General features: G+C 40.4%; 1 protein-coding gene across 1 annotated transcript; it reads left to right on the forward strand.

Moving 5' to 3' along the window:
- Positions 1 to 1,558: 1,558 nt before the first annotated feature.
- On the forward strand, positions 1,559 to 21,449 carry LOC132981712 (insulin-like growth factor-binding protein 4). Its single transcript, XM_061047724.1, has 4 exons — positions 1,559 to 2,492; positions 14,547 to 14,710; positions 15,494 to 15,619; positions 18,007 to 21,449. The coding sequence occupies exons 1-4, from the start codon at positions 2,135 to 2,137 to the stop codon at positions 18,142 to 18,144; spliced, it is 786 nt and encodes a 261-aa protein (XP_060903707.1). The 5' UTR covers positions 1,559 to 2,134; the 3' UTR covers positions 18,145 to 21,449.
- Positions 21,450 to 25,075: the final 3,626 nt, after the last annotated feature.

The following is a 25,075-nucleotide window of genomic DNA, read 5'->3' on the forward strand; positions in this document are numbered from 1 at the left end:
ATGGGGGAGTCAAACTAGCCATACTCAAAACACCTACTTGACTGGGAACTTCCCCACGTGTCTTGACTCTGTATCTTTTTTGCTTTGGAATAAAATGGGACATAAACCGACAGAAATGTCCTGAAACTGTTTTTTTTTCCTATTGATGAAGAATTTCAATGTGTGTTCAACTATAGACACACACAAAAACACAAAGCCCAATGGTATAGAGGGGAGGGGGGTTGTTGCCAATCTTCACAGTACACACACACACACACACACACACACACACACACACACACACACACACACACACACACACACACACACACACACACACACACACACACAGAGCAGAGTCAAACACCTCATAAATGACACATAATGAAGCTGCTGGCCCTCGTATGAGCAGAACCAGTGAGCTGGTCACCCACTGTTTTAGAACATTGTGGGTCAGTCAGTCATCGTACTAAAGCTTTTTTTAATTACCGGTACGCTTCCATTCAAATATTTGACTTGAACTACAGAAAGTTTCTATGTAACTGCAATGCCATTATCATCTTGACTCATTTCTAAATATTTCTTACAAAGCAGATTTGGATGAGGTGCCAATTACTTACAGCACACACACAGCAGCCACCACCACCTGAGTGGGGCACGGCCTTGTAAGGCTAGTCTGCTGCTCCTGGCCCGCCTGTGGCAACCAGTTACCAACTGGAGGAAAAAAAAAATCAGAAAGAAAGCACACACACAAAGGCATTACAATACATGCTGGGTTTCCATGGTAAAATGAAGGAAAACAGAAAAAAAAAGAGAGACATCGACCAATAAAAGCCATGATTCAGAACCTTAAAGGCTGGGTGTGGGGCATAACTGCACACACTCAGGAAAACGAGAACAAAGTAACATGCTGATTTACAGACTCTGTCATGATCAGAAACACACACATGTACAATGAAACACACACATGCAAAAGCCTTGTGATGGCCTGGTGAGAGCATATTTGGGACCTTTGGGGGCAGGGTGTGAAAGGGTGGGGGTCTGTTTGCTTTTTATAGCTGGCCACTCTTAAGGAGTGAATAAAAGAATAAGATCTGAGGGGACAGACCGGCCACTGGACGCACAAATATGCAAAATCACACACAGACACAGAGGGTGCAGGCAGGATGTTGTTGGGCTGTTTTTTTCACTCCAGTGGTGCACACAGGATTGTGTTGGGAGGATTAAAGTTTAAGTGTCCTTTTTTTTCTTAGTTTTTTGATATCAAGCGGAATGTTTCATCAACTCACAACAAGTCATACATGTACAACTATAGTAAATAATAAGAGAAATGGTTGGGAGAGAAACAAAGTGTATTCTGTGTGTGAACTAGTGAGAGGGTAATTCAGCTGCTTTATCTCTCCATGCACTCAGGATTGAAAGAGGACAAGAGAGGCAGAGTGGATATAAACCTTAGAGAGAGCTACAGAGGGAGACAGAGGGGGAGAGCTTTAGCCTGGCTTTTCTCCGCTGTGCCTTTCAGCTCCTCTCTCACTGTAGAAAGAGGCGTGTCCATGGACCAGTATAAAGTCCAAAGAGAGCTACTCGTGTTGAGCCATTTCTCAGGAGCGAGTCCTTTGCACTGCACACCAGAAAAGGAGGAAACTGCAGCTTTGACTTAAAAAACGCTTCCTATTGGTTATCTACTTTGCATTTGGACACTTGTAGACCAGATTCTTTTCTCTGTGCTTCATTTAAAGGGCGGACAAGCCTCTGGACTCAAAGGGACACCAAGACTCACCTAAACAAAAGTGGTGGATAATCCTGCCGGCAAGTGCTCCTTCTAACATTACAAAAAAATACCTCTTATGACCACTACACTCGTCAGGCGAGAACAAAAGCAAGCTCCAATTTCTGCTCTGTGAAATTGAATCAGAGGAACGGAGAGGAAATACAGCAGAGGCATTGTGTCCCCTGCAGTTGAAACAGAAACCAGCTGAAAATATCAAAAAACCATCCTGGACAGAGCTTCCCTCTGTAGCCTCCTATGTTGGTCTTAATTGAGCTTTTGAAGTAAAAAGTAAATCATAAGCCGCACCACACTCAGAGGAGAGGGGAAGCAGAGGGGATCACACACCCAGGGCAAAAGGATTGCGTGCAGGTGCCGGGTGCTGCCATGGTTCGAGGACGTGGCGTGGCAGTTGCCCCGTCCTACTGGGGCCTGTGGACGTTAGGCGCCCTGTCACTGGTGGCGCTGTGCTTGTCGGACACGGCCATCCGCTGCCCGATGTGTTCTGATGAGAGGTTGGCTGCGTGTCGTCTGCTGGAGGGCTGCGAGGAGACGGTGCGGGAGCCCGGCTGCGGCTGCTGTCCTACCTGCGCCTTGCCCAAAGGCGCTCACTGCGGCGTCTACTCTCCCCGGTGTGGAACGGGCCTCCGCTGCTACCCGCCGCGTGGCGTGGAGAGGCCACTTCACTCATTAATGCATGGCCAGGGGGTGTGCACAGATGAGAGGGAGGTGGAGGAGAACTCAGGTGAGAGTAGTGAGAGTCTGGACCTCTTTACATTGACCACTTTTTTTCCCCTTTAAGCATTATGCAAACATGTGATGTGTTTTTTTTTTCATATCAAAAAAGCACTTAACCAGGTCTACTCTAAACTGGACTTGCAGTCTCTACATCCCTGTCACTTTGTGGACAAGAATACTTTTTGTCTCCGCAACCCCTGGGTCTTACCTGAGTGAGGCAGGGTCAGAGTTGGAGGGGGGGGGGGGGGGGGGGGGGCAAGGGGTGACAATGTGCTGCTTGTTTACCCTAATCTCAGCTAAGCCCTGAACCAGAGCATGCACACACACCAGCTCCTCACGCATGGCCTGATGGGAGAGTGCACACAGTCCCCCTGCTGTCTTGCGGGCTGCTCGGTGAGAAAAGGGCCCTGCTGTAAGATGCAAAGCAGTGCTTCAGAGAGAGGAGAGCGCTGTGGTGATAGCTGGGGTGGGCGTGTGAGTATTTGTGTGTGTGCACTCTGTATGACGATGATGTTTTTTTTTTTTTTATGAAGGAATAGTGCACTTGGTTGTAAAGATTCCCATCTTTAGCTGAGATCCTGCAGGTAGTTGTGCAGTGTAGGCTGTGAGATGCATTGTGGTGGTACTGGGAATGTTAAGAGTCTGCGTGTGTGTGTGCGTGTGTGTCTGTGTTTGTATGTGTAATGGGAGGAGGTAATAAAAGCTGCTGTATGAAATGACTGTAATGGAGTGTGGCCAGTCTGGGGCTATTAGAGCTTTCTGCAATCAGTAATTCACTTGATTCTCTGTCATGGACGCCCCCACTCCTCCTCCTCCTCCTCCTCATCCTGCTGCTGCTGCAGAACTCTTCTTTGCTGTCAATGTCTCTATCACACTTTTTTAGTCTTGCTCTTTTGTTGCCGAATTCCTTTTGCAAAGCAGAAAGTCTGTTTCCACTTTCCCACAGTGGGATGTCTAATTCTAGATGTGTTATATGCATATCCAGTTCCAGTCCACTGCTTCCTACTGAGGAAAATGTTTCTTGTGTTTGTCTTCCTCTGTTCTCCTCAAAGGGAGTGGTGTTGATTTCCATTATGCCATGTTGTTTGAATGCGTTGCAGACAAGGTGGCTCTTTCATTTGTTCCAGATAATCAACTAACTAGATCACCACCGCTTCCACTGAGCCCATGCTTCCAGATAGTAAATGGTAATGACAGGAGGAGATCTGCTAGCGCCAGAACACCAAAGATTTGGATCGGCTCAGCCAATACAAAACTCCCTGGATGCTCATCTTCATGCAGCATCTGTTTCCCCTGGCCCTGGGTGCACTGCCCCCTCCCAGCTCTAATAAGCCTTAGAGCGCATCGCCCACCGTGTCCAGCTCCTTCACGAGGATGAGCTCATCGACACTCATTTTGCCAGAGCTGAAATGAGAGCCTTCTGCTCCGTGTGTGAGGCCAGCATAGGTTAGAGCGGCAGCATAGCATGACTAAATAGAAATCTAAATAGAAGAGAATGAAGCTGTTTAGAGCAAGACTGAAACGGAGGAGACATTATTTCTGCTCTTCGATCCTGCCTCGTCTGATCAGCTGTCCAAGAATAAGGTTATAGTGCACTGGAGGGGCAGTCTTGGTTTCTTTCTTTTTTCTCCAGGGCGGGGCCGCAGTGGATGGAACAATTTGGAAAGTTCATAAGTTTTGTTTTTCGGTCTTCTGTAATGTGAGCGCCGAGTTTTGTTTGACTCCACACTCCTTCTCACCCCCCGGAGTCTGTCATAACAAAGCAGGAAAGCTCTGCCCAATAAATCTCACTGTAAATCAATTCTTCTGGGCAGCAACTCAGATCTGCTGTATAAGAATGTTCAGTGTAAACAAATGGCAGCAGAGAGACAATCAGAAAGGCTCGGGGGGTGGTGAGGAAGGGGGTGGGTGGGGGGGTGGGGGGGGGGCAAAGAGCAACTCCAATCACAGGCAGGAGATTTCCTTTGTGGCGCATGCAACGTACTTATGCATTATTAAACAAGGGGGTGCTTCTCCTGAATACATGTCTGACACTGCCCCACTCCTAGCAACAGTGAACATACTAGATAAAAATAGAAGAGGGTTTTTTAAAAAACCCAGAGAATTCATAATGAAAAAGATCCTGGGATGGAGGCAGATCTCGTCAGCCCAATGAAGGGGATTTAGGGTGTCAGGCTCGTAGTTACAGTTCTGCATCTGCAATATGCAAAGACGTGTGCTGCCTCATAACGCTTTCAGAGATAAGTTAAAGTAATGCATTAAATCAGGTTAGAAGTACTTATGAGATATCAGTCCATTTTTTTTTTGCTGTATTTCAAAAATGTATCAACCTTCATGCTATTCCTGAACCAAATTTCCATAGCAACAACAAGCACTGCTTGGCATCTTGTGTCAAGGTCTGAGACAGCTTTCATGCATGTTAATATCCAATTCTCAGAAATTCTCTCTATCCTAATACTCAGAATAAACCATGATAGATGTATTGGCATCCGCTCTATCATTCCTGCCGGGCCTGGCTGGATGTCATATTCAAATGTTTCCCCTCTAACGGTGAAACAGATATTATGTACAAACTGATACAGATGTCAGATATGTAAAGTCTTCCACCTACAGGCCCTGAAGAAGCTGCATGAATGAAGCTGTCCCTGGAGCCAGACTCTTTCCAATTTACTGACGCACACAGGTCTTTATGAAAGCAGCATGCTAACCTAGATTCTCCTGTGAGCGAGGACTCTGCAGCACGTTCAGGGAACTGAGAGATGTGGATGTATTTACAGGGTGCCAAAAGAGGATTTTCCAAAACCCTCTTTCCGCAGATGTCCCCTTAATGTTGTGTATTTGCTTTCTTTGGGTCGTGCAGCACATTTATACAGCTGGGGCTTTTGTGCAGGAGTAAATGTGATTAGCTAATTGTTGTTCTCCATTGGACAGGGACCCCCCTCTACTGTTTGAGCTCAGAGATAAAACATAAACTGTCCCACAGTGTCCTCCTGGCTTTGAAAAAGTCCTAATCTGAGGAGAAATGGGGGAAAACTCAAGCGCTGAGATGTGTTTTGTGCAGCTATTAATTTAAACTGTAAAAATCTGCTTCACAAAAGCATGGTGAAGTATGAATATGTATTTAAAGATGTGTTTTCTGAGCAGTTATCATCTCTGCTTATTAATTTCTTTCATATCAAGTATTATATTGTTTATGATACATCATTGGCTGCTAGAAATGATTAATTCCTCTACTTGCACTTCAACTCCAAACCCTTGTTCTTTACATCTATTAACACAAGAACCTCCAGTCAAAATCATGTCAATGGTGTAACTAAAATAGTTTGACCTAATTCACTGCAGCTGCAGGTTTCCCTCTATTCATAGATCTATTCAGTAGTAGTACCAGAGCATCAACATGTGATGGATGGCTGAGATTACCCAAACTCATATGACAGCGTTTACTCACAGATCATCAAGTTAATAAATCTACTAAACAATCAGTTATTGAGTCCAGAACATGGAGCTGAAATGCCTTTTATACCTTTGGTTCAACTCTGTATGAGCCAATGTTCAAAAATTCCGACTTCTTTGAACATAATTCCACCGAGATAAAAAGTAGAATTGCTTTTTTGAAAACGGAACAAACTCTAAATCTCAGTGGAGTCAGTGAATGTGGGAAAACCTCGTTCTCCTCTAAAGTTTCCAAAGCACGTTTTAATTAAATCATGCACTGGGATGTTTGGATCCAAAAGCTTTTTGTCAAAGTAAAGGATAATGTTTATCCTGATGATGATCCATCTGGAACAGCTTCACTAACCTTCCTTATTATTGTCCTGTGTCTGAACTACACTATTGTGTGTGTGTGTGTGTGTGTGTGTGTGTGTGTGTGTGTACGCGAGCATGTGTCATATCTTTCCTATAAAAGACAACAGCAAAGTTTCAAGCCTCATCACTTTGTTTTTATGTATCAAAAATATATAAAACACTAACAGGATGTGACAGAGACCATACTGCAGTGTTTGGGTCCAAATTAAATAAATAAAACTGAACTTCTTGATATCTGCTTTTTTATCTGACAACGTTTCGGATCAGTTTTGCTTAGTTTTACAGAAAGAAAAAGCAAAAATCCTAAATATACCACTCAAAAACCTGCATAAAAATTGGACATAGTCTCTGGGAGTCGCTGGGAGGTGTCAGGCAAATGCATTCACAAAAACGCCTCGCAAACTCCGCAACACGAATGCAAAGGAGCCGCAGCGGAAGTTGTGTCACATAATATGAAAATATAAGAACATTGGACAACATTTATCATTTTAAAAAGGTAACTTCTAATTAAAGTTACCTATCAGACAACTTTCACTTACTTTCACAACTCTTTCGACGTGTCCGTCTTGGAAAACAATCAGAAACACGTTCATTTATCCGTCTATAATAACGGTCTGTCGGAAACACCTAACAGATCCTAGGGGCTTCAACTTCCGTTGCGGCCTGTTTGCATTTGTGTTGTGACTCTTTTGCATTCGTGTTGTGGAGTTTGCAAAGTGTTTTTGTAAATGCATTCCCCTGACACCGCCCAGCCACCGTACAAGTGCCTTAAACCTGCATTATTTCTAATGGCCAGCAGGAGGAGACTACAATGGTTGTAAATAGAAGTCCTACTGTGAAATGAATTCCTTCTCCCTTTTTGTTTTTATCATGTTCAGGAATAAAATTGGGTTAAGATCCTGTTTGCTTTTTGTTCTATTTGTTATTCTTTTTTCTACGCGTATAACAGCATGCCTGACTGGTCTGCCTCTACATAGTCTCCTCCATATTGTTGGTCACCATGGTGATGAGGCTTGCTACATTGATTGTCTGGAGGACAGCTGAACTAAGTTGGAGCTCTGAAAAAAGAATAGTTGGTGAATGCTCTCACGCTAGTGCTAAAAAAACTTTATGGACACATATAGCCGGGCGAGCTTACCGCAGTTTTCACAAGCAAGCCAACAGTAATTACTTGGACACACAGTAACACAGTAATTACCCTGGCCACATGCATATTCACTAACCTGAAACAAATGCATGAAATGCATGAATCACTGCCTGCGACGCTGCTAATTCACTCTCTGTGGAGGGCGGCTGAGATGAACTTCAAACCTTGTCCATTATGTCAGTCCACAAGCCAGTTGGCTAGCTAGCTTAGTCGCAGCGTTAACACGACTTAATGAAACAAGACAAACATAAAGCTAACTCCCCACAGGCACCGCTCACGACGGTTTAGACGAAACCAAAAAGGTCTTCATTGTGAGGCAAGGAGCTAACGTTAGCTTGAGAGCAGTAGGATGTTTAGTTTTGTAGCCTGGCCGGTGCTTGTGCACACGCCACTGTCATGGCCATAATGCAATACAGGGACATGTAACACTTTATAATTGTAGTATCTGAACGTTATTGATGATGTTACAGTATTTATTTATTTCTGTGCAAGAAAGGCCAGAGGAAAATCAAAACCTTCATGAACTAAATTTGAGACTACTTTAACACAAATTTGAGACTTTGCAAGACCTATAATTGACAAAATACACGATAAAGCAAGGAATACTTTGCCACCTGTCAACCAGGATAGAGACGCAGTAATGAATGAATCAGTCTCTTGTCCAAATGTGGCCACTCCCAGTGAAAAAACACAAGGCTAAGAATGATGATACATAGAACAATTGGGTTCTTTGGAGTGAAGTATTCCACTTCATTTATAGTCTATGGTAAGAATGAAGAAGGTGAATTCTGCATGTTTGAATATGACATAGCCTTTAATATACTGGTATTTCATTAAAGCAGCAACAGTAACACAATGAAATGAGAAGGACTAAAGTATTACTTGTTGCGTTATGCCATTTGTTTTAAAATATCTTTGAATCTTAAGAGCAAAACAAATCAATCATAATTGTCTACAAAGAAAAACACTGTGTTCCCAGTGAAGCTTTGTAGGGTAGAGTAAATGGCTAATGTTTCAAAGAACATTCTGACTGAAGAGAATTAGTCCCACCGTGGAAATGTTTAACATACCCTCTTAAGTATATCTACTTGGCAAATTAAGGGAGCTTTTTTTTTTTCTTCTGCTTAAAGCATGAATAATAATTAAAAAGTTGAGAAAGTAGGCTCTTGCTGCTCCTACAAACTCAAAAACATGTTGGATGTCTATTTTAAAGGCTTTATATGTGATTTTTTTGATCCAGTAGATGTCGCCCTTGAGCACCAGCATGAAACCAAAACAACTTGCGCTGCATTGTTGTGTTAGCATGCTAATGCTAGCGATCTTTATTATGCTCGTATCTTCACACTGCATGTAAATTTACCTGAAATGAGCGTGATCTAGAAACACATTTAAGCAGTGAGTACAGTATGTTATTCTTCTTTTCTCTAGTCCCGCAATTAAACAACTTTTATACATGAGGGGAGGAGTCAGCCGGCCGTCCGGGCGATGTAAACAAAGTGAAGATAGGACTCTGAAAACTCTGAAAACATCACAGACAGTGGGACTCGGGTGTTACACCCATTGTAGACAGTCATGACTCACAGAGTTATTTTCAGAGGATATACTTGATTTATATTATATTTAAGTGTGAAAAATCACATATAAAGCCTTTAACTTCTATAAGTATGAAGCAGTGCAGCAGGGGTCCCTTAACTCACAAGTTATCTCTTAATTATCCTTTTTTGTGTTTTTGTGACTTGTAGTGTAATTTGAAATGTTCTTACAAAACAACGAGGCATCAGTTCTAATGATTAACTGATTCATAGAAATCTGCTGCCTGGAAAGCTCTGATGTTCTGATGTTCTGTCAGCTTTGTAGACTTCATGAGCTCACTGCCAGAAATAAAACAAAAAAAATATCCAAGTGTTGCCAATGCTTTTTCGGAGAAGTAGCCTCCCCAAAGATTACTAATTTTTCATGAGATGAATCTCTATCGTTGTAGAATAATCTTTTCTGTCAAGGGGAACAGCAACATTGCAAAGATTTGACGCCACTCTTGGCAGGTTTGATGGATTTATACTTTGTCATTCCAAAGTTTATAAAACCTAAATGAACAACACGACTGAACAGAAATAAGTGCGGCTGAGTCCTCAGTTATGGATTTGATCCCTCTGTGCTTTGAAGTCCACTAAACTGTCTAATAAAATAAATAAGATTAATAAAGTTATACTTAAAATGTCAGCAACTGATTACACCATTACTCCACTTTTTATTATGTTATAACCTTTGTTTCTGTAATTTGGGTAGCTGGTCTTTGATTTCATTTTCCTTCAAATACACATGACAGTGTTATAAAGAGAAATTGAAGGGTCAAACAAACCATGACCTTTATCCAGGAGATCTGAAACCAATGGTTCATTTGAACTTCTTCTAAAGTTTCAGAACGTATGTTATTTATGTTATAAAGAAAAGTGAATAAACTTAACCCCTCCTGCTTTCCCCAAACCTTTTTGAACATTCTTTCTAAACAGAACCGGATTTGTGACAGTTTTGCAACAAACCATGTGTAAACCATAGTAAACTTCTACGGTAGCATTGCATACCTTACCAGATGTTGCGTCTTTATTGCTGCCAACCTAACTCTGGAGCTGTGTAGAAGGGACTAGTACCTTTATCTGATGATTACAAGTGTAGGGATGATGGACGCTGATGTATTGTCAATGAGTTAGAACTATTGCCTCTATCTGTGCTCGGCAGACCTGTCCGGAAAACAACATCAATGAGGTCATTATTTTAAGAGAGTGCATCCAAGGTTTCTGTAAAAATGCCTCACGTTGAGGCCCTTTTTGGCTTGGATCCAGGATCTGAAGTACTGGAAGTATAAACTTCAGGAAAGAACACTGTCAGTCTATTTGTTTCAGGAGGATATTTGACTTTGAGGTTCAGCTCAGTTTAAAGCCTACAATAGTGAAATTTGACAACTGATGTCACTCCCTACTTTAAAGTTCTTCTGAGTGTATGGACAAACATAAACAAAACGCAAAGCATAGACTTGTCAAAATCATTAAATATTGTAAACAAAAATGTAATTAATATTTTATGTAGAAAAGCTGTCATTAGCCATCAGAAAGAGCAGACCCCTGTCAGAGAATGCAACACAACTCCTTGTACAGGATCTTGTTATATCACTCATGGACTATACTACAACTCAGGCGTCACAGAATGCACATTTAAGCCTCTTCTGATGATCCAGATTGGTTCTCATACAACCTAAAACAGCGCATGTTACTCTGCTGTTGATTTCCTACGACTGGTTCCCAGTTGCGGCTCACATCAAATTCAAAACCCTGTCACTTGCTTACACAACAGCTACTGAACTATATTACTTCCTGTACTCCCTCATCCAGGTCTACACTCCGCCAATGAAAGGCACCTGGTACTCTCTTCACAACAGGGCCCTGAGTCGCAAGCTAAACTATTTTCCTCTGTAGTTCCCCGGTGGTGGAGTGAATTACCAAACTCCAAAGAGACACAGCAGAGTGCTTAGTCTGATGCACTCTCTCTAATACACACAGACATATCAGCACATACACTCTCACAAAGCAAAGAGCTAGATTAACAGTATTATAATGCTCAAACGTAACTACCAGTGCCACAGACAATAGAGCCCAAAGATATTAATACAGACTTTCATCCATTGTCCATTACTCATGCGGTACAGAATGAATCACTAATCCAGCAGCAGCAATATATTTTTACAGCCGACCTTTATTCTGATGTTGTGGGAATATGTCAGCAAATAACTTTAATCCACCATCAACATATTTAATACAGTTTGTTATACTATTCAAATACTCATATTTTGTGTTCTGTGTTCAGGGGAACGATGAAGGAACAGCGATCACATGAGCCGGCCATAGCCTGAAGAATGTGTAAATTACAACACAAAGTACCTGCAAGCATACATGGCTCTTAAAGGGCATGAGAGCTGACACTGTGATTGGTTTAATTCACATTATGCCCAAAACCAACCTACTGTATGTATAATTAAAGGGACCTCTTTGCGCCTCACTATGCATCCAGATTAACGAGCCCAATATAGACAGACATGCCCTAAATCTCTAAATGCCATGCACCTTAGACCGTTTGTTTCGACTGTCAAAATAGGGCCCATAGCGGTTAGAGATGCTGGTTGTAGATTCATAAATTTAATACTTTGGTGCTTTCACTATTTAAAAATTGATATGAAATGAAAAGCCTTTGGGTTTTCAGCTGTTGGTTTGACAAGAGAACTAAAGTTTGACGGCATCCTTTTTGGCTCTGTGGATTCAAATAAAGCTTTATTAATCTGTTAAAGTCTTTATTTGTGATTTTTCACTCTTAATTGTAATATAAATCAAGTATATCCTCTGAAAATAACTCTGTGAGTCATGACTGTCCACAATGGGTGTAACACCCGAGTCCCACTGTCTGTGATGTTTTCAGAGTTTTCAGAGTCCTATCTTCAGTTTGTTTACATCGCCCGGACGGCCGGCTGACTCCTCCCCTCACGTATAAAAGTTGTTTAATTGAGGGACTAGAGAAAAGAAGAATAACATACTGTACTCACTGATTAACTGTGTTTCTAGATCACGCTCATTTCAGGTAAATTTACATGCAGTGTGAAGATACGAGCATAATAAAGATCGCTAGCATTAGCATGCTAACACAACAATGCACCGCAAGTTGTTTTGGCTTCATGCTGGTGCTCAAGGGCGACATCTGCTGGATCAAAAAATCACATATAAAGCCTTTAACAACACTTAAATAGAAATAAAAATAATTAGAACTTTCAGCCTTAGAAGTGATATTTTGTTATGTCTTAAGGATCTTATTTGCTTCGTTTGTGCTTACACAATATCCCGAAAGTTCAGACTCTTTCTGATTCTTTGCATGATTATATGTTTACTCAGGCCTATTTATCTTTGCTCTGCACCTGTGACTGTCAATGAACTGCATCATATCAGCTCCAGGGCTGATAATGTACTTAAGGAATTTATATTTCAAAAGCCAAGAGCTGCTGATCCAAATCACATGAAACCACACAGAGAAGTGGCAACTTCCTCTATGGAAAAACAGCAGTGGTAGCAAACAGGACATGCCACCTCTGACCCACTTTAGATCACTTTGGCTCACCCTATGAAAGAGTGTGGAATAGAAAAAGTGTGAACTGGCAACAATGGGAGAAAGAACAACTTGGAACAAAAGGAAACAGCTGAAAGCCAGTTGGCTCTTGTGGAAGAAAGTGCTGATGAGCAAGGCTCAACAGCATCGAGACTAAAAATACAAACAGACGAGAGACACTTCCCCCAGACAAGCCAAGCAAAGCAAGATAACTGTCTATGAAGATGAACCTTCCAAGTCCCGCCACTGAGGTAACAACACACTGTAGTCACCATGAGAAAATGGCAAAAAAAACAGGAGGACCAGCTGGAAAAAAGATCAGCAAAGAAAAGGCTAAATGCCTTCATCTGTTGCAGACCGCAGACTGAACAAGATAAAGGAGGCTACTGACCCACCTTCATTGTCTCTTTGCCAACAACAATTAACTGGATGCCTGGCAGTTACCTTAGATATAAAACAGAGCTACGTCCTGGTTCAATGATCAGAGCAAAGCTAAAAACCTCAAGTTTATGGTGCTTTGATTCCAGTGCCAATCTGTAAAATGCCATGGGTTATGAGCAGAAAGCAGAACGTGCTGCCAAGTCTTACAAGCCACAGGTGAAAAGCAACATGCAGGCGCACAAAGAGAGAGACACACACACAACCTTTTATCCCCCCATTTCGCCCATCTTGTGCCCCCCAGCATCAATCAACACAAAAGACACACACACCCATGTACACACACACACCCATGTACACACACACACACACACACACACACACACACACACACACACACACACACACACACACACACACACACACACACACACACACATCCAGTTGTGCCCATTTGTGACAGTGCAAATACCCTCTAACAACCTCCATCTGGTACAGAGCGTAGTTGTTGTGGAGGGGTGGCGGATGAAGAGGGAGGGGAGCATTTCCTGAGGAAGCAGCTGGCTGCCTGCAGGGCAACAAAACAGCAGGATTATAGGGATGTAAAGGTGAATGTGGCACAGACCACAATGTACAGAGGGTAGCAGAACCGGGGTGGTATATGGTTTAAAAAAGCCTTCGAGCTGGTGGCAAGACTGAGGTGGTGCAGCAGCAGTTGAAAAGTACCAGGGTGAGAGCTGAGGTACTGATTACCCCCATGAGCGCAAACCCAGCACTATGTCCTTGAGGTTAACCTGGCCTCATTTTTAGCCTACATCTCACCACGTTCAGCTGAATGGGATGGTATGTAGAAGGACAAGAAGAAGAGAAAGACCAGTCGCTGCTCTATAACTGACACCGGGGCAAATCATGTATACAGAATACAAAAATGCATCTTCAATTTTGTTCAAATGTGATGTTAAAAAACCAAAAATCATACAACAGACTTGACTTATTTCTGACAAAAGGTTTATAGCACTATTAGAAAGTGAATAGTAGGGCTTTAACTGACTCTTTTTTTGTCACTGGAATCAGATTTGACTGGTTCATACAAAACTACAATAAATTGTTTTCTTTTTCTGCTCAGCGCCACAACAAGCTCGAACAAGTCGGATGTTTTCTGCTTGTTAATCAAAAAAAATATCACCACAGTATTGAACTACAATTTAACTAGATGCTGGATTTTTGTCATTTACTTTTCTTGTGAGCTAAAGTTGGTGGCAGCTCATCTCCCACCTCCATGACAGCTTTTCTCAGTGTTTTCTGGATTGCTTTGTTTGTTTTAGAGAGGTAGATAATTTTCTCCTATCAACTCTTTTGAATGATTAACACAGACGGAGACAATTTGCAAACACTACAATCTATTGCTCATGACTTACTCTGCATACAATGGTGCAGGTAGAAAACAGCAACCAGCAAAATGTGAAATATTTTGGGTGTCCTCAGCTGATCATTTGAGTCTTTGACTTTTATTGAGCTGCCTTAGTGCATTTTTCATCTTATTGTTGAGTTTAAGGAACTAAAGCGTATTTCCTTCCTTCTCCATAGCGATGGAAAGGCAGGATGAGATCATCCCAGAGCATCCGAACAACAGCAATATCCGGTGCAGTCCACAGGACAAGCGCTGCATACAGAAGACCCTTGCACGCCACCCTCCAAAATCCACAAATCAGAGAAGCAACACTGCCAGGGAGGAGACCAAGGCAGCGCTGGTAAGAGAAACAATCTTTTGACATCTTAATCAGTTTTTACAGAAAAGAACAAACCCAAAGCATTCCCTCTCTGGAGCTCATTCCTCCACCCCAGCAGGTGTTTTATATTAAGGCTTTATGGTTCCAAAGCCAGGAGCGTAACAGTCCCGTAATAAATTGTACAAATTAGTTATTTACAGACCGTAACATTTAATTGCCTTTAAATGAAGTACAGGTGCACATTGACATCAACATGCAATTAGCTCTTTTTTTTAGTGGGAAGATCAGGATCACGATCACAACAACCCTGTTGATCATGAACAGCCTGCTTTTACCACAGTTTAGTCCATAAAAATCAGAGAAATGTGTTACATTATGGCACAGTAATGTCACACATGCAAAACATACATACTCGTGTATGTCATAATTTTTTATGAATGAGAACCACATACTTTGGACTCTTAACTTTTTATTGTAAAATAAACATTTTTAGACAGGATGCTGTGTATAAACTAAACTCAGTTAGTTAGTTTAAATAAAGAGTAAACCTTTACAATTCTATAGAATCACAAATAATTCTCAATACTCTTTTCTTTTTGTTCCTGTCTGAATCTAAAATAAATTCAGTTTGTTTCCACATGGAAGGACCCAGTATTTTAATCTACTGTATGTAAATGTACCAGAATGATCACAATAGCTTCATTTTCATCCGTAGTCCTAACTTTAGGACAAGTTAGTACATGATAAGTACATTAAACTAATTTAATTGTGGCTTTTAAATATCAAACTGATGTTCTCCTGAAGGCTCCCTGTCGTGCTGAGCTGCAGAGAGCTTTGGACAGACTGGCATCAAACAGCCGCACACATGACGATCTCTTCACAATCCCCATACCCAACTGTGACAAGAATGGAGATTTCCACGCTAAACAGGTCTGTGAGTTTAAGCACATACACAAACACACTTATTGGATTACTGACAGAGCAGACCCCGATTTGGCTGCGTGTGCTTGCGAACTGTGAATCTTAAAATGTTAAGCCAATACAAATAAAAATGCCGGTCTTTATATTCCAAGCAGTTCCTTTGGAAATACATCTGTGGGCCAAGACACAAAACATGCCTGCAGCCGATGAAATACTGTCTAACTTGTTCAAGATCAACACAAAAGACTGTCGTGGAAAATCCAAGATTTTTCCAGCTCACATTAAAAAGTAATTTACTTCAGAAAATTAACAGTCGCTGTGTGTAAACTGGTTTCCCCTAAACTGTTGGACAATAATCCCTACACTGCTGTGATGGATGCAATTAGCTTTTGGATGCAGTTACTTGTTTGACTTTGCAACGTTGGGCAACTATGAAGATAAGAGTGAGAGAATGAGAGAACCTAAAAACAGAGATAAGACTGCTCTCTGAGCTGTGTATGCATACAAAGCAGCAGATACAGAATCAGTGATAAAAGGAAAAGCACCAGTCATCAAGAGCTGTGTTGGTTGTGTAACGTGGTTAAAGTTTCCCTGTCTGCTCACATTCAGAGGGAACTGTTTACTGTTTAACTTTAAGTGCACTGAGATACAATCTTTCGGGAAGTAAAACACAGGTCATGAAGGGCAACTGGGAATCATTTCATGGCTGGGGTGCTCTGAGATTCTGAACTGATGTTGGAGGCTATTTCAAAACAGTAAACCGTTGGACAAAAAGCACAAAATCACACAACAAGTTTGGTTTTACAGGAAGCCTTCAGGTTCAAAGAAGGAATCTCTGAAGCGTAATATCATATTATGTAATAACATGAAAACAACCTTAAAGTAAATAAATGTCTGTCAAGTATTTATCTTTTGCTGACTGACTAAGCACAATGTAGAGCTAAAGGCCCACTGATAAACGTCGTTTCATTTGCAGTAGGCTTAGGAATGGAAATGGGTGTTGAATTGACATTTCAGGGAAAAGAATCACAACCCGCATCTGTCATCAAGCGTTGGTTGGTCCACTTTGAGAGTGTAAACAGAAGTGGTGCACAGTTATTTCAGGCCACTATGGGTGAACAAAGACAATGAAACTTCAAACGCAAATTCCAGGTCAAGAAAAAAAGAAATAAAATTCCATGTTTAGATAAGGACAAACACACAAAAGCGCCCGCCACAAATGCTGTTTGGATCTTGGATATAGTGAAGTCCAAAAACTGTAACAGTTTCAAAAAGCTTTAAAAGCTTTAAAAGCTGGATCGGATGGCATCTTGGAAAGGAGTAGCCCCGTCTACAGAACATTAACTACACTTTCATGACAATAAAACTACTCTGTAACCTTTTTCCTACCACTCTGTTGTGTATAAAACCTGCTCTATTGCAAAGAGTGCATGAAGAGTTTGACATAGCCGCCTGCTTTTAAAATTGAAGCCAATGCAGAAGTGCTGCTGAATTTCAGTCTCGAGTTACCTCTTGTTTAGATATTTTGCCCTCCAGCAGTTCATGAGGGAAACATCTGTCTCTTCAATTGCTGCACTAACTACACCAGCTAGTTGCCAAATATTCAGTTTGCTGTTTAGTGTTATGGGGCATTTTCTTAAACAGCTACCTACTGCTGAAGACACATGAGAGCTGTGATTGAAAGAGATTATAGCTGCAATCAATGAAACTCAAACTGTGATATAAATAATGTTATGAAGCTTTGTAGTCCTAAGAAGAAGCTAACAGTTGGGTTACAGCAGATAGGTTGATGCTATGTTAATGAGTGACACTTTAAAGGTGGGGTAAGTAGTAATGTTTGTTGCAGCTTGTAAACACAGCATTCAACCTGGGCCCCTCCTCCTGGGCTCATCCCACCATAAGCACACACCCACTGCAGGGTTAGCTTGCATGTTTACTGCTTATACCCTACACTGCAAGCTACTTAAATACTACACTTGTTGTCATGGAAACGCAGATAATTTACCAAGCTAGTGCAAGTTAACCACCGGTGTTTGGCACTTGCCTGTCCAACAGAGAGCAGACCCAACTCCACGTCTGTGGGTGAAACCAATCCAAGGTTGTTATTATAATGTATTGTAAAATATTGATACTGTTAACCAGACAATACATGACCCTTGTTATGACTTGGCCTGTTTCATGGGTCTGTCTTCTGTGTTTGGGTGTTTGGGGTTCTAATTCAACACAAAGTGAACTGCTGCCATAAATCTTTGGATTGAAACCAGTAATTAAACATTTAAAACATTTTTAAGGATGGCTGTCTTAAAACTTGATGTTGCATTACCCAAAAGAATGGGTATTGCCTTACACCAACAATATAATAACTAGAATTTTCTGCATATATCTTATGCCCACAGTGTCATCCTGCACGTGACGGCCAGCGGGGAAAGTGCTGGTGTGTGGACCAGAAGACGGGCTTGAGGTTGCCGGGTCCGCTGGAGCTGCGAGGGGAACTGGACTGCCACCAACTAATGACTGCGACACTGAGGGATTGAGGAGCTAGGAGTGGCAGAGGGAGTGCAGGACCAGCGTAACTCTACTGGTGCTTATTAGCAGAACTACATGTGGAAAAGACTTCGCTCTAAAGCCTCGCTTCACCAGAGGCCCAATGGTACTAGAGCTTGCGCAACAAAAAGGAAACCATTGATATGAGTTCTTTTGCTAATTTCTTTCTGTGTGTGAGAGTATGTGATCTCTGAGTCTTTTGAGCACTTGTGTATTGTTTCAATTATATGAACTTAAGACCTGCGCTTCAAAGTAACAGGTGGCAGACGAAGAACTTCTACAGTTGTGGTTGTGATCTTTTTTTGGAGCGCAAATGTTTTGTTTTCTCTTATATTCAATGAATAATTGTTTAAAAGTGAAAAAAAAAAAAAAAAAAAAAAAAAAAAAGGATCATTCCCACCAGATAATCAGACCTGAGATACAACTCAGCTGTAAACATTTGTTTTAGTTGTTTCTGGAGCACTATAGATCATTTAGTAATGACAGCAGGACAATCCAGACTGATTAATCATTAAAGGGTTGTGTACTAGTTTTTCACACAATGTGTGTAATTGGTGGTTATGTGTGGCTCTTATCGTACTGGCCTATATGTATAAACCCCACCTATGTTGTAAGTACGTTTAAACAAACCATAAAATATGTATGCCAACACAGAGAAAAGTGAACATTTTTTTTAAAAGATGGGACGATCAGAAGATAAAACTAAAGAATCTGAGGTGACAAAAGAAATCAAGTAACCAAATGACAAGCCATAGCTTTTCACAACATTTCACAACAATTAGTGAGACAATGGGAAAGATTTAAGAAACCCTAGAATAGATTTGCTTCATCACCCAGTGGTGTTCTCTCTCTCTCTCTCTCTCTCTCTCTCTCTCTCTCGCGTTGTGGACTGGCAGCATGGATGGGCTAGAACCTCTGTACACTGCTGATAGGATAATCTTATTTCTCCAGCTGGTGCTAAGATGCCAGTGTGGCTCTTGTGTTTGTGTGAATATGATTCTATCCTACAGGATTTCTCTCCACACCGACTGTTTCACAAAACTTTAGTGGTGCTATATAATCATTGTGCCAAAAAATTTGTAACAACAAGATGGCATCTGCACTTTTTTTGGGCATTGTTTAGGATAAGAATAAGAACATGAGATTTTTCAAGCAAACAGAGATAAGCTGTTATAGTATTAAGTGTGAGGATAAGCTAAATGCATGACCATCTCCAAAGCTATTGACAACCGCTTTTCATGTTTGTTTTCAGTTGTATTGTTTAAATATCAGAGAAACATCCCACTTTAGCTCTGCAACATCACTTGCATCTAATCGACAAAATGTTCTGCTAACTGGTGGTGAAAATGGCAGCCTTGATGTGTTTTAATACAGAGGTCAGGTTCACAGTTATATATTATATTTTAATGATGATAGCATGGTGATTGTGTGGAAGCAAGCCTCTCCTCTGTTAATGCCAGTTCTCATTTTATCATCTGTAGGCCATCAAGCTCATAATCAAAGGCGTGTATTACCAGGCCAATGTAACATAGCCATCCATCAAATATTTAAAATATACTGTAGGGGAGGCTAAGGTTATTCTCATAGTCATTTTAGTGTACTCTGATGTGACTGACTAGACTTATTTGGTTTGTTCATTAGAGAAGAGGGACACAGAACGTGACAAGTTTGGACAGAAAGTCAGGTCATGTATCAACGGGAGTCTTGATAGTATTATCTTACTTTATCATAGTGGGGCCAAAACGACAGAAATTCACTAATTTGAGTTAAATGTCAATGAAGCTTAATTTATGAGTATTTGAGCACAATAAAAGGGGTGTTATTCTGCTTCCATAGAAATAAAGAAGTGCCATAAAAACAAACATTCTGCTTTTTTTTGCACAATTTTCCATACTGAATTTGGTAGATTTAAAAAAAAAAAAAAAAAAATACATTTATGAAAAATGCACATTAATTTATAAAGAGTCTGAGGAGTTCAGACTCGTTATAAACATCGAGTAGCCTTTTAGTTTTTAAACAGTGAAGCTAATGCAAAAGCCTTACGTCTAAATTCTTTCTAGTGGTCAACATCGGCCAGTGAAACGCTCGCAAAAACAAGTCTGATTGTAAGTCTACCATGAAATTAAGTCACTTCTCTTTTACATGAATCCCATAGTGAACATTTATCTAAGTAGTTTATGGTGCAAAATATTAGTTTGATTACTACTAAAATACAACATTATGTTTACTTGTGTAAATAATGTTCCTATTTAGGGTAAATAGAAAGTCATATCTGCATTCCATTTAAATATGGTGACTTATAGCAAAAAAATAAAAAGCAGTAAAATGACGATGCTCTCAACCCAGCTAGGAAAGGAAAGATGGTTGCTTACTTCCAACATGAATCTGTCATGAATCTAACAAAAGGGTGTGAGGCTGGCATTCTGGAGATTAAAATAATATTTCTTCTAATTTTACACCTTCAAACTTACATTATGTTTTTAGTGCACTTTGTTATTTTCTAATGTTACAAAATGTACTTATGAGCTTCAATTAAATTAAAAAAATGAGGTTTACACACAAAATGACTGGCCTAGTTATTTGGCAAAGGATATAACTGAATCGATGAAGCCAGTTGTCACTTGATAAACTCTGGAAACTTTATAATCTTGTGGCTTCTTCTTATTGTAAGTAAAGAAGGACATGAATCCAAAGTGGTTTGACTGAAGGATAGAGAGAAGATGGCACGGGTTGAGACTCAATGCTTAGAGCTAAGAAGCCAAAAGTCCTAAAAACAGATCCAAAGACTACACCAACAAAGTACTCACTAAAAACCAATTCCAGCAGAATCTCAATCATTTAACAATGACACGTGACTACATTTCTCTGTTCAATAATCAGACTTTTTGAAAGAGGTGTTGAAGAGTTTTGGCTTTGATTTTTTCAAGGCCTTGTAACTAGATAAACTGTGTATCAAAGGCGTAGTGCTTGATCTCTAACTTTGCCGTTCTTAATGGTCATTGCATTTCTAACGATGAGAAAGACTGTTCCTTTTGCTTTTGATATTATATACTAATGTGTAGAAGATACTAGGTAATTTTTTTTGCATGCATACAAATGGACTAGGGCTGGAGAAAATAACTTAAGGTCTTGTGTATCTGTCCAGGACAGGACCGTTATATTCAAAAACTGAAGTGATCAAATAACTGAAATATAGAACTTCAACCGTTTAAATGATCAGTTACATTGTAATTGTTTTCCCTTATAAAAATGTACACATTTCAATAGAACAATAAAAACACTTTACAAACTGTAATGTTGTCGCTGTTATTAACTGACACTATAAAGACAGCTTTTGTCTTTATATCAATGCTAGGTGCTATTGGACAAATCCACAGTATCAACTCAAGCCGAGAAGAACAGACCGGCAAGAAGAAGAGTTATGAAGCAGTTTCACTACATGCATGACCAGTCGCTCACTGGCCGTGACGAGATATTGATAAATCATAGAAGATGACATGAAATAAGAAATGTTCATGAGGTATTGAAGTATATGAATGAAGCTCTAAGAATTTAAAAATGACTAGAAGGGAAAGAGAGTACCATGGGAGGTGTTTGTCACTGTGTATGTGTGTATAGTGTGCTTGTGGAGGGTAGGGGGTTGGGATGAGGTGTATAGGTATTAACTGTATGATCAATAAAAATGATATGAATATACAGGTTTCTCATATTTTGTGTCATATGTGTTGTTGTTTTAATGAAGTAAGGGGGAAGTTTACAGGGGCAGTTTAAATTCACAATGATCAACAGAGATGAGGGTGAGGGTATTTCAGAGCTTGTACACCAGTTTCTTTCATCAGATGATATGAATGTAAAATTAAGAAGAGAGAAAACATTTATGGTCAGAATAGAATAGAATAGACTTTATTGTCATTGCACAAGAATACAACGAAATTTACTGTGCCATACTGTAACTATTCAGTATAATGTAACTATTAAACATAATTCTTGATGTATCTTTTTTTACACAGAAATTGAATAACAGCTCTCTGCTGAGTCTATTGTGGAAAAAACCCCAGATATATAATGATAATACTCAAGGCATTTGTCCAGGGAATACCTCTGGGATGATACCTCATAATAATCTGGCAACAGCAGCTTCTAAAAATACCTACTGTCCACCTCCAGAGTAAACTTTCAAGTCGGCTTAGTTCCACTGCCTGAGTCTATTTTGGAGAGCTCTACAGGCTTAAGAATCTGAATCAGATTTACCAGAACAGCTTTACAGGTTTCCCTATGAGTGGTTCAAGCGATCACAGGCCCTGTTCTGCCTCTGGGCGTCCACCGTCCCACAGCTGTGCCTGGGAGGCCCTGCGTGAGTGTCCATGTTGAGCCTGCACAGTAGCTTACAGGAGGCATGTGACCTTCACACTACCTCCAGATGTACTCCATCACAGGCGTCCAAGGCTAAACAAGGTCCTGCCCCATGCCTCTTGTGGAATCTGCCAGGCCCCCCTTCCTGTCCATACATCTTTCTAGCCATTGCTTTGTGATGAAAAAAGATAAAGCACCACACCTGCGGATGAGACCACAACAGTGTCCGCTTGCATATCATACAGGATGCAGGTCAAGCAGAAATAAAATAAGCTCTAAAGTGTGCAGTATAAACAGAAAGAACCGGGGTCACAATGAACACAATCAATTAACAAATCCTAAACAAGTACTATTCAGGTTGAATGGACAGAGATATAGGCTAAATCCTACAGGCTTTGGGTTGTTTTTTTAGGGAACACACTATTACAACTATTGACCTGGGCGGCTCTCAAACAATGTGAACAAGAATGCAAGGTATTTCAGTTCTCACAACAGGGGAGCAGTGAATAGGGCAACCTTGATTTTTTTCTAAAGCTTAGTGGCCTGTAAAGTGTGCATAATGCAACTTATAGTATGGTGACATAGTAAATCAGCATTATACATAACTTATATAATTCTGATAGCGTAAGCTGCAGAGCGCCTGCACTGGCATGGTAGGCTCCATGTATTTGCAGTCATCATTTAAGTCAGCTTGCCACTGTACAACTCAGGTGTAAAAAAAAAGCTGCAGTGTTTCTGACAAGTCTTATCATGATGCTTATTATGAAGAAATGCTTTGTAAACGTGGAGCCCCGGTAACTTAAGCTTTGATATTACACCTTTTCTCTTTTCCTCTGAATGACGAGAAAGATGCTTACTGTCATAAGATAAGATAAGATATACTTTATTCATCCCAGCAGGGAAATGTAGGTGTTCCAGCAGCCAGCATACATACATACATACACACAACACATATATATGATGATGATTGATGATGATTAATTTATTTTCGTGTCATGCACACAAAGTGCCCAACCCTCATGGGCTTATAAGACACCAAAGAATTCAGTTGCAGTGTTTTACATTTACAAATCATAACATTACAAAGTTGCCGGCTCCTGTCAAAGTTCAGTCTTAAACAATGTGTTCTGTCTTTTTTCCCAGGATTAACAAACAAAATCTGCTATAACAAAGGTTCCTTTTTTAAAACACAACTCAAGTTTTTCATAATCGTCTAACCAAAAGAAATCAACATAAATTGAAGACATTCTTTTAAAAAGAACATCCCTGATGTCAGCGTACATCGGGCAGTAAAACAAAAAGTAAATCTCGTTTTCAGTTTCTCCTAACTCACACAACAAACAAACTCGATCTTCCTCTGGAATTAAACCTGACGGTCTCTAAAGCTAAAGGCAATGTTCCTGAACGTAGCTGGGCTCAGAGGGATCTTTGTCTTTTGGTTAAATTAAATTTAGCATAAGCTTCTACACTGTAGCAATCCTTTATGAGACAATACGTTCTTTACGTCTACGTTTTGGTTTGCACCAAATATCCACAGACCATTTCTCTTTGTACATTAGAAACATATTATTTTTTTATCTCCTGAATATCACAAGTTAACTTATTTAGATATACATACATATCCCACCCATACAAAAAACATGAGCCCACAATACATAGCCAGGATAAAGAAGTGGTATGGATGGTCCATGTGCATAAGTAGCTGTTACTCATAGATACTAGCTCTGCCAGTGCATAGTATGATAGATAAATAAAGAATTATGATAAAAAAGCAGTCAAGTGTGCAAATATACAGTTTGATATATGCAGCTCAGGCTTTAAAAGTTTAAATGTCTTCTGTCCTTACTTAAAGGGGAGTGTATGTGTGAATAACCTGCAGCAGTGACAGTTTAGGTGCAATGAGCATCAGCATCGACAATAGGAACAGCTGTAATGAGGAGAGAGGGGTGGGGGTGTAATTCTGGAAGATTCTGCAGGAATCTTATGAGTGGACCCCATTTCATTCGTTTATTCTGGGGACTGTTTCTCTCTGAGCTAAAGGTGGTTAGCCTTCCCTGTCAAAACCAAAACCTACTTAGAGGGGACTTAGAGGTTTATGGTGAGTTATCTAGACAACTCTTTAGTACCTACTTGCTTGTCACCATGAAAATCTATGAGAAGTCGTATATCTCTAAATGTGCAGATGTGATTTGACGCTGCATGCTAATGACATCTGTCATTTTTATTTTGGGTTGCTAACAAGGCCTCGGCCTGTTTCACATCGTTACCGTACTTTAATTAGGCTGACGAGCAAAGATAAATATGAATATTCACTGTCATAAAATACTTCACGTTAAAAGCCACACATGTTTACTGTTTACGCCATGTGTTTATTTAGCGTCCGCTAGCTTAGAGCTACATTATGCTAGCATATTAGCATTATGCTAGCGGAAGACAAATACGAAGACAGGCTAATTACTGGTGCCATCCCACCCATTAGCACCCCAAAAGGTGTAACATCTTTAGCATTGGAAGCCTTATACAAGCTGCCACACAGACATATTCCTTAGAAAACATGAAATTGCTAAC

Source organism: Labrus mixtus, chromosome 2 (assembly GCF_963584025.1).
Source record: "Labrus mixtus chromosome 2, fLabMix1.1, whole genome shotgun sequence".
Classification (NCBI taxonomy): Eukaryota; Metazoa; Chordata; class Actinopteri; order Labriformes; family Labridae; genus Labrus; species Labrus mixtus.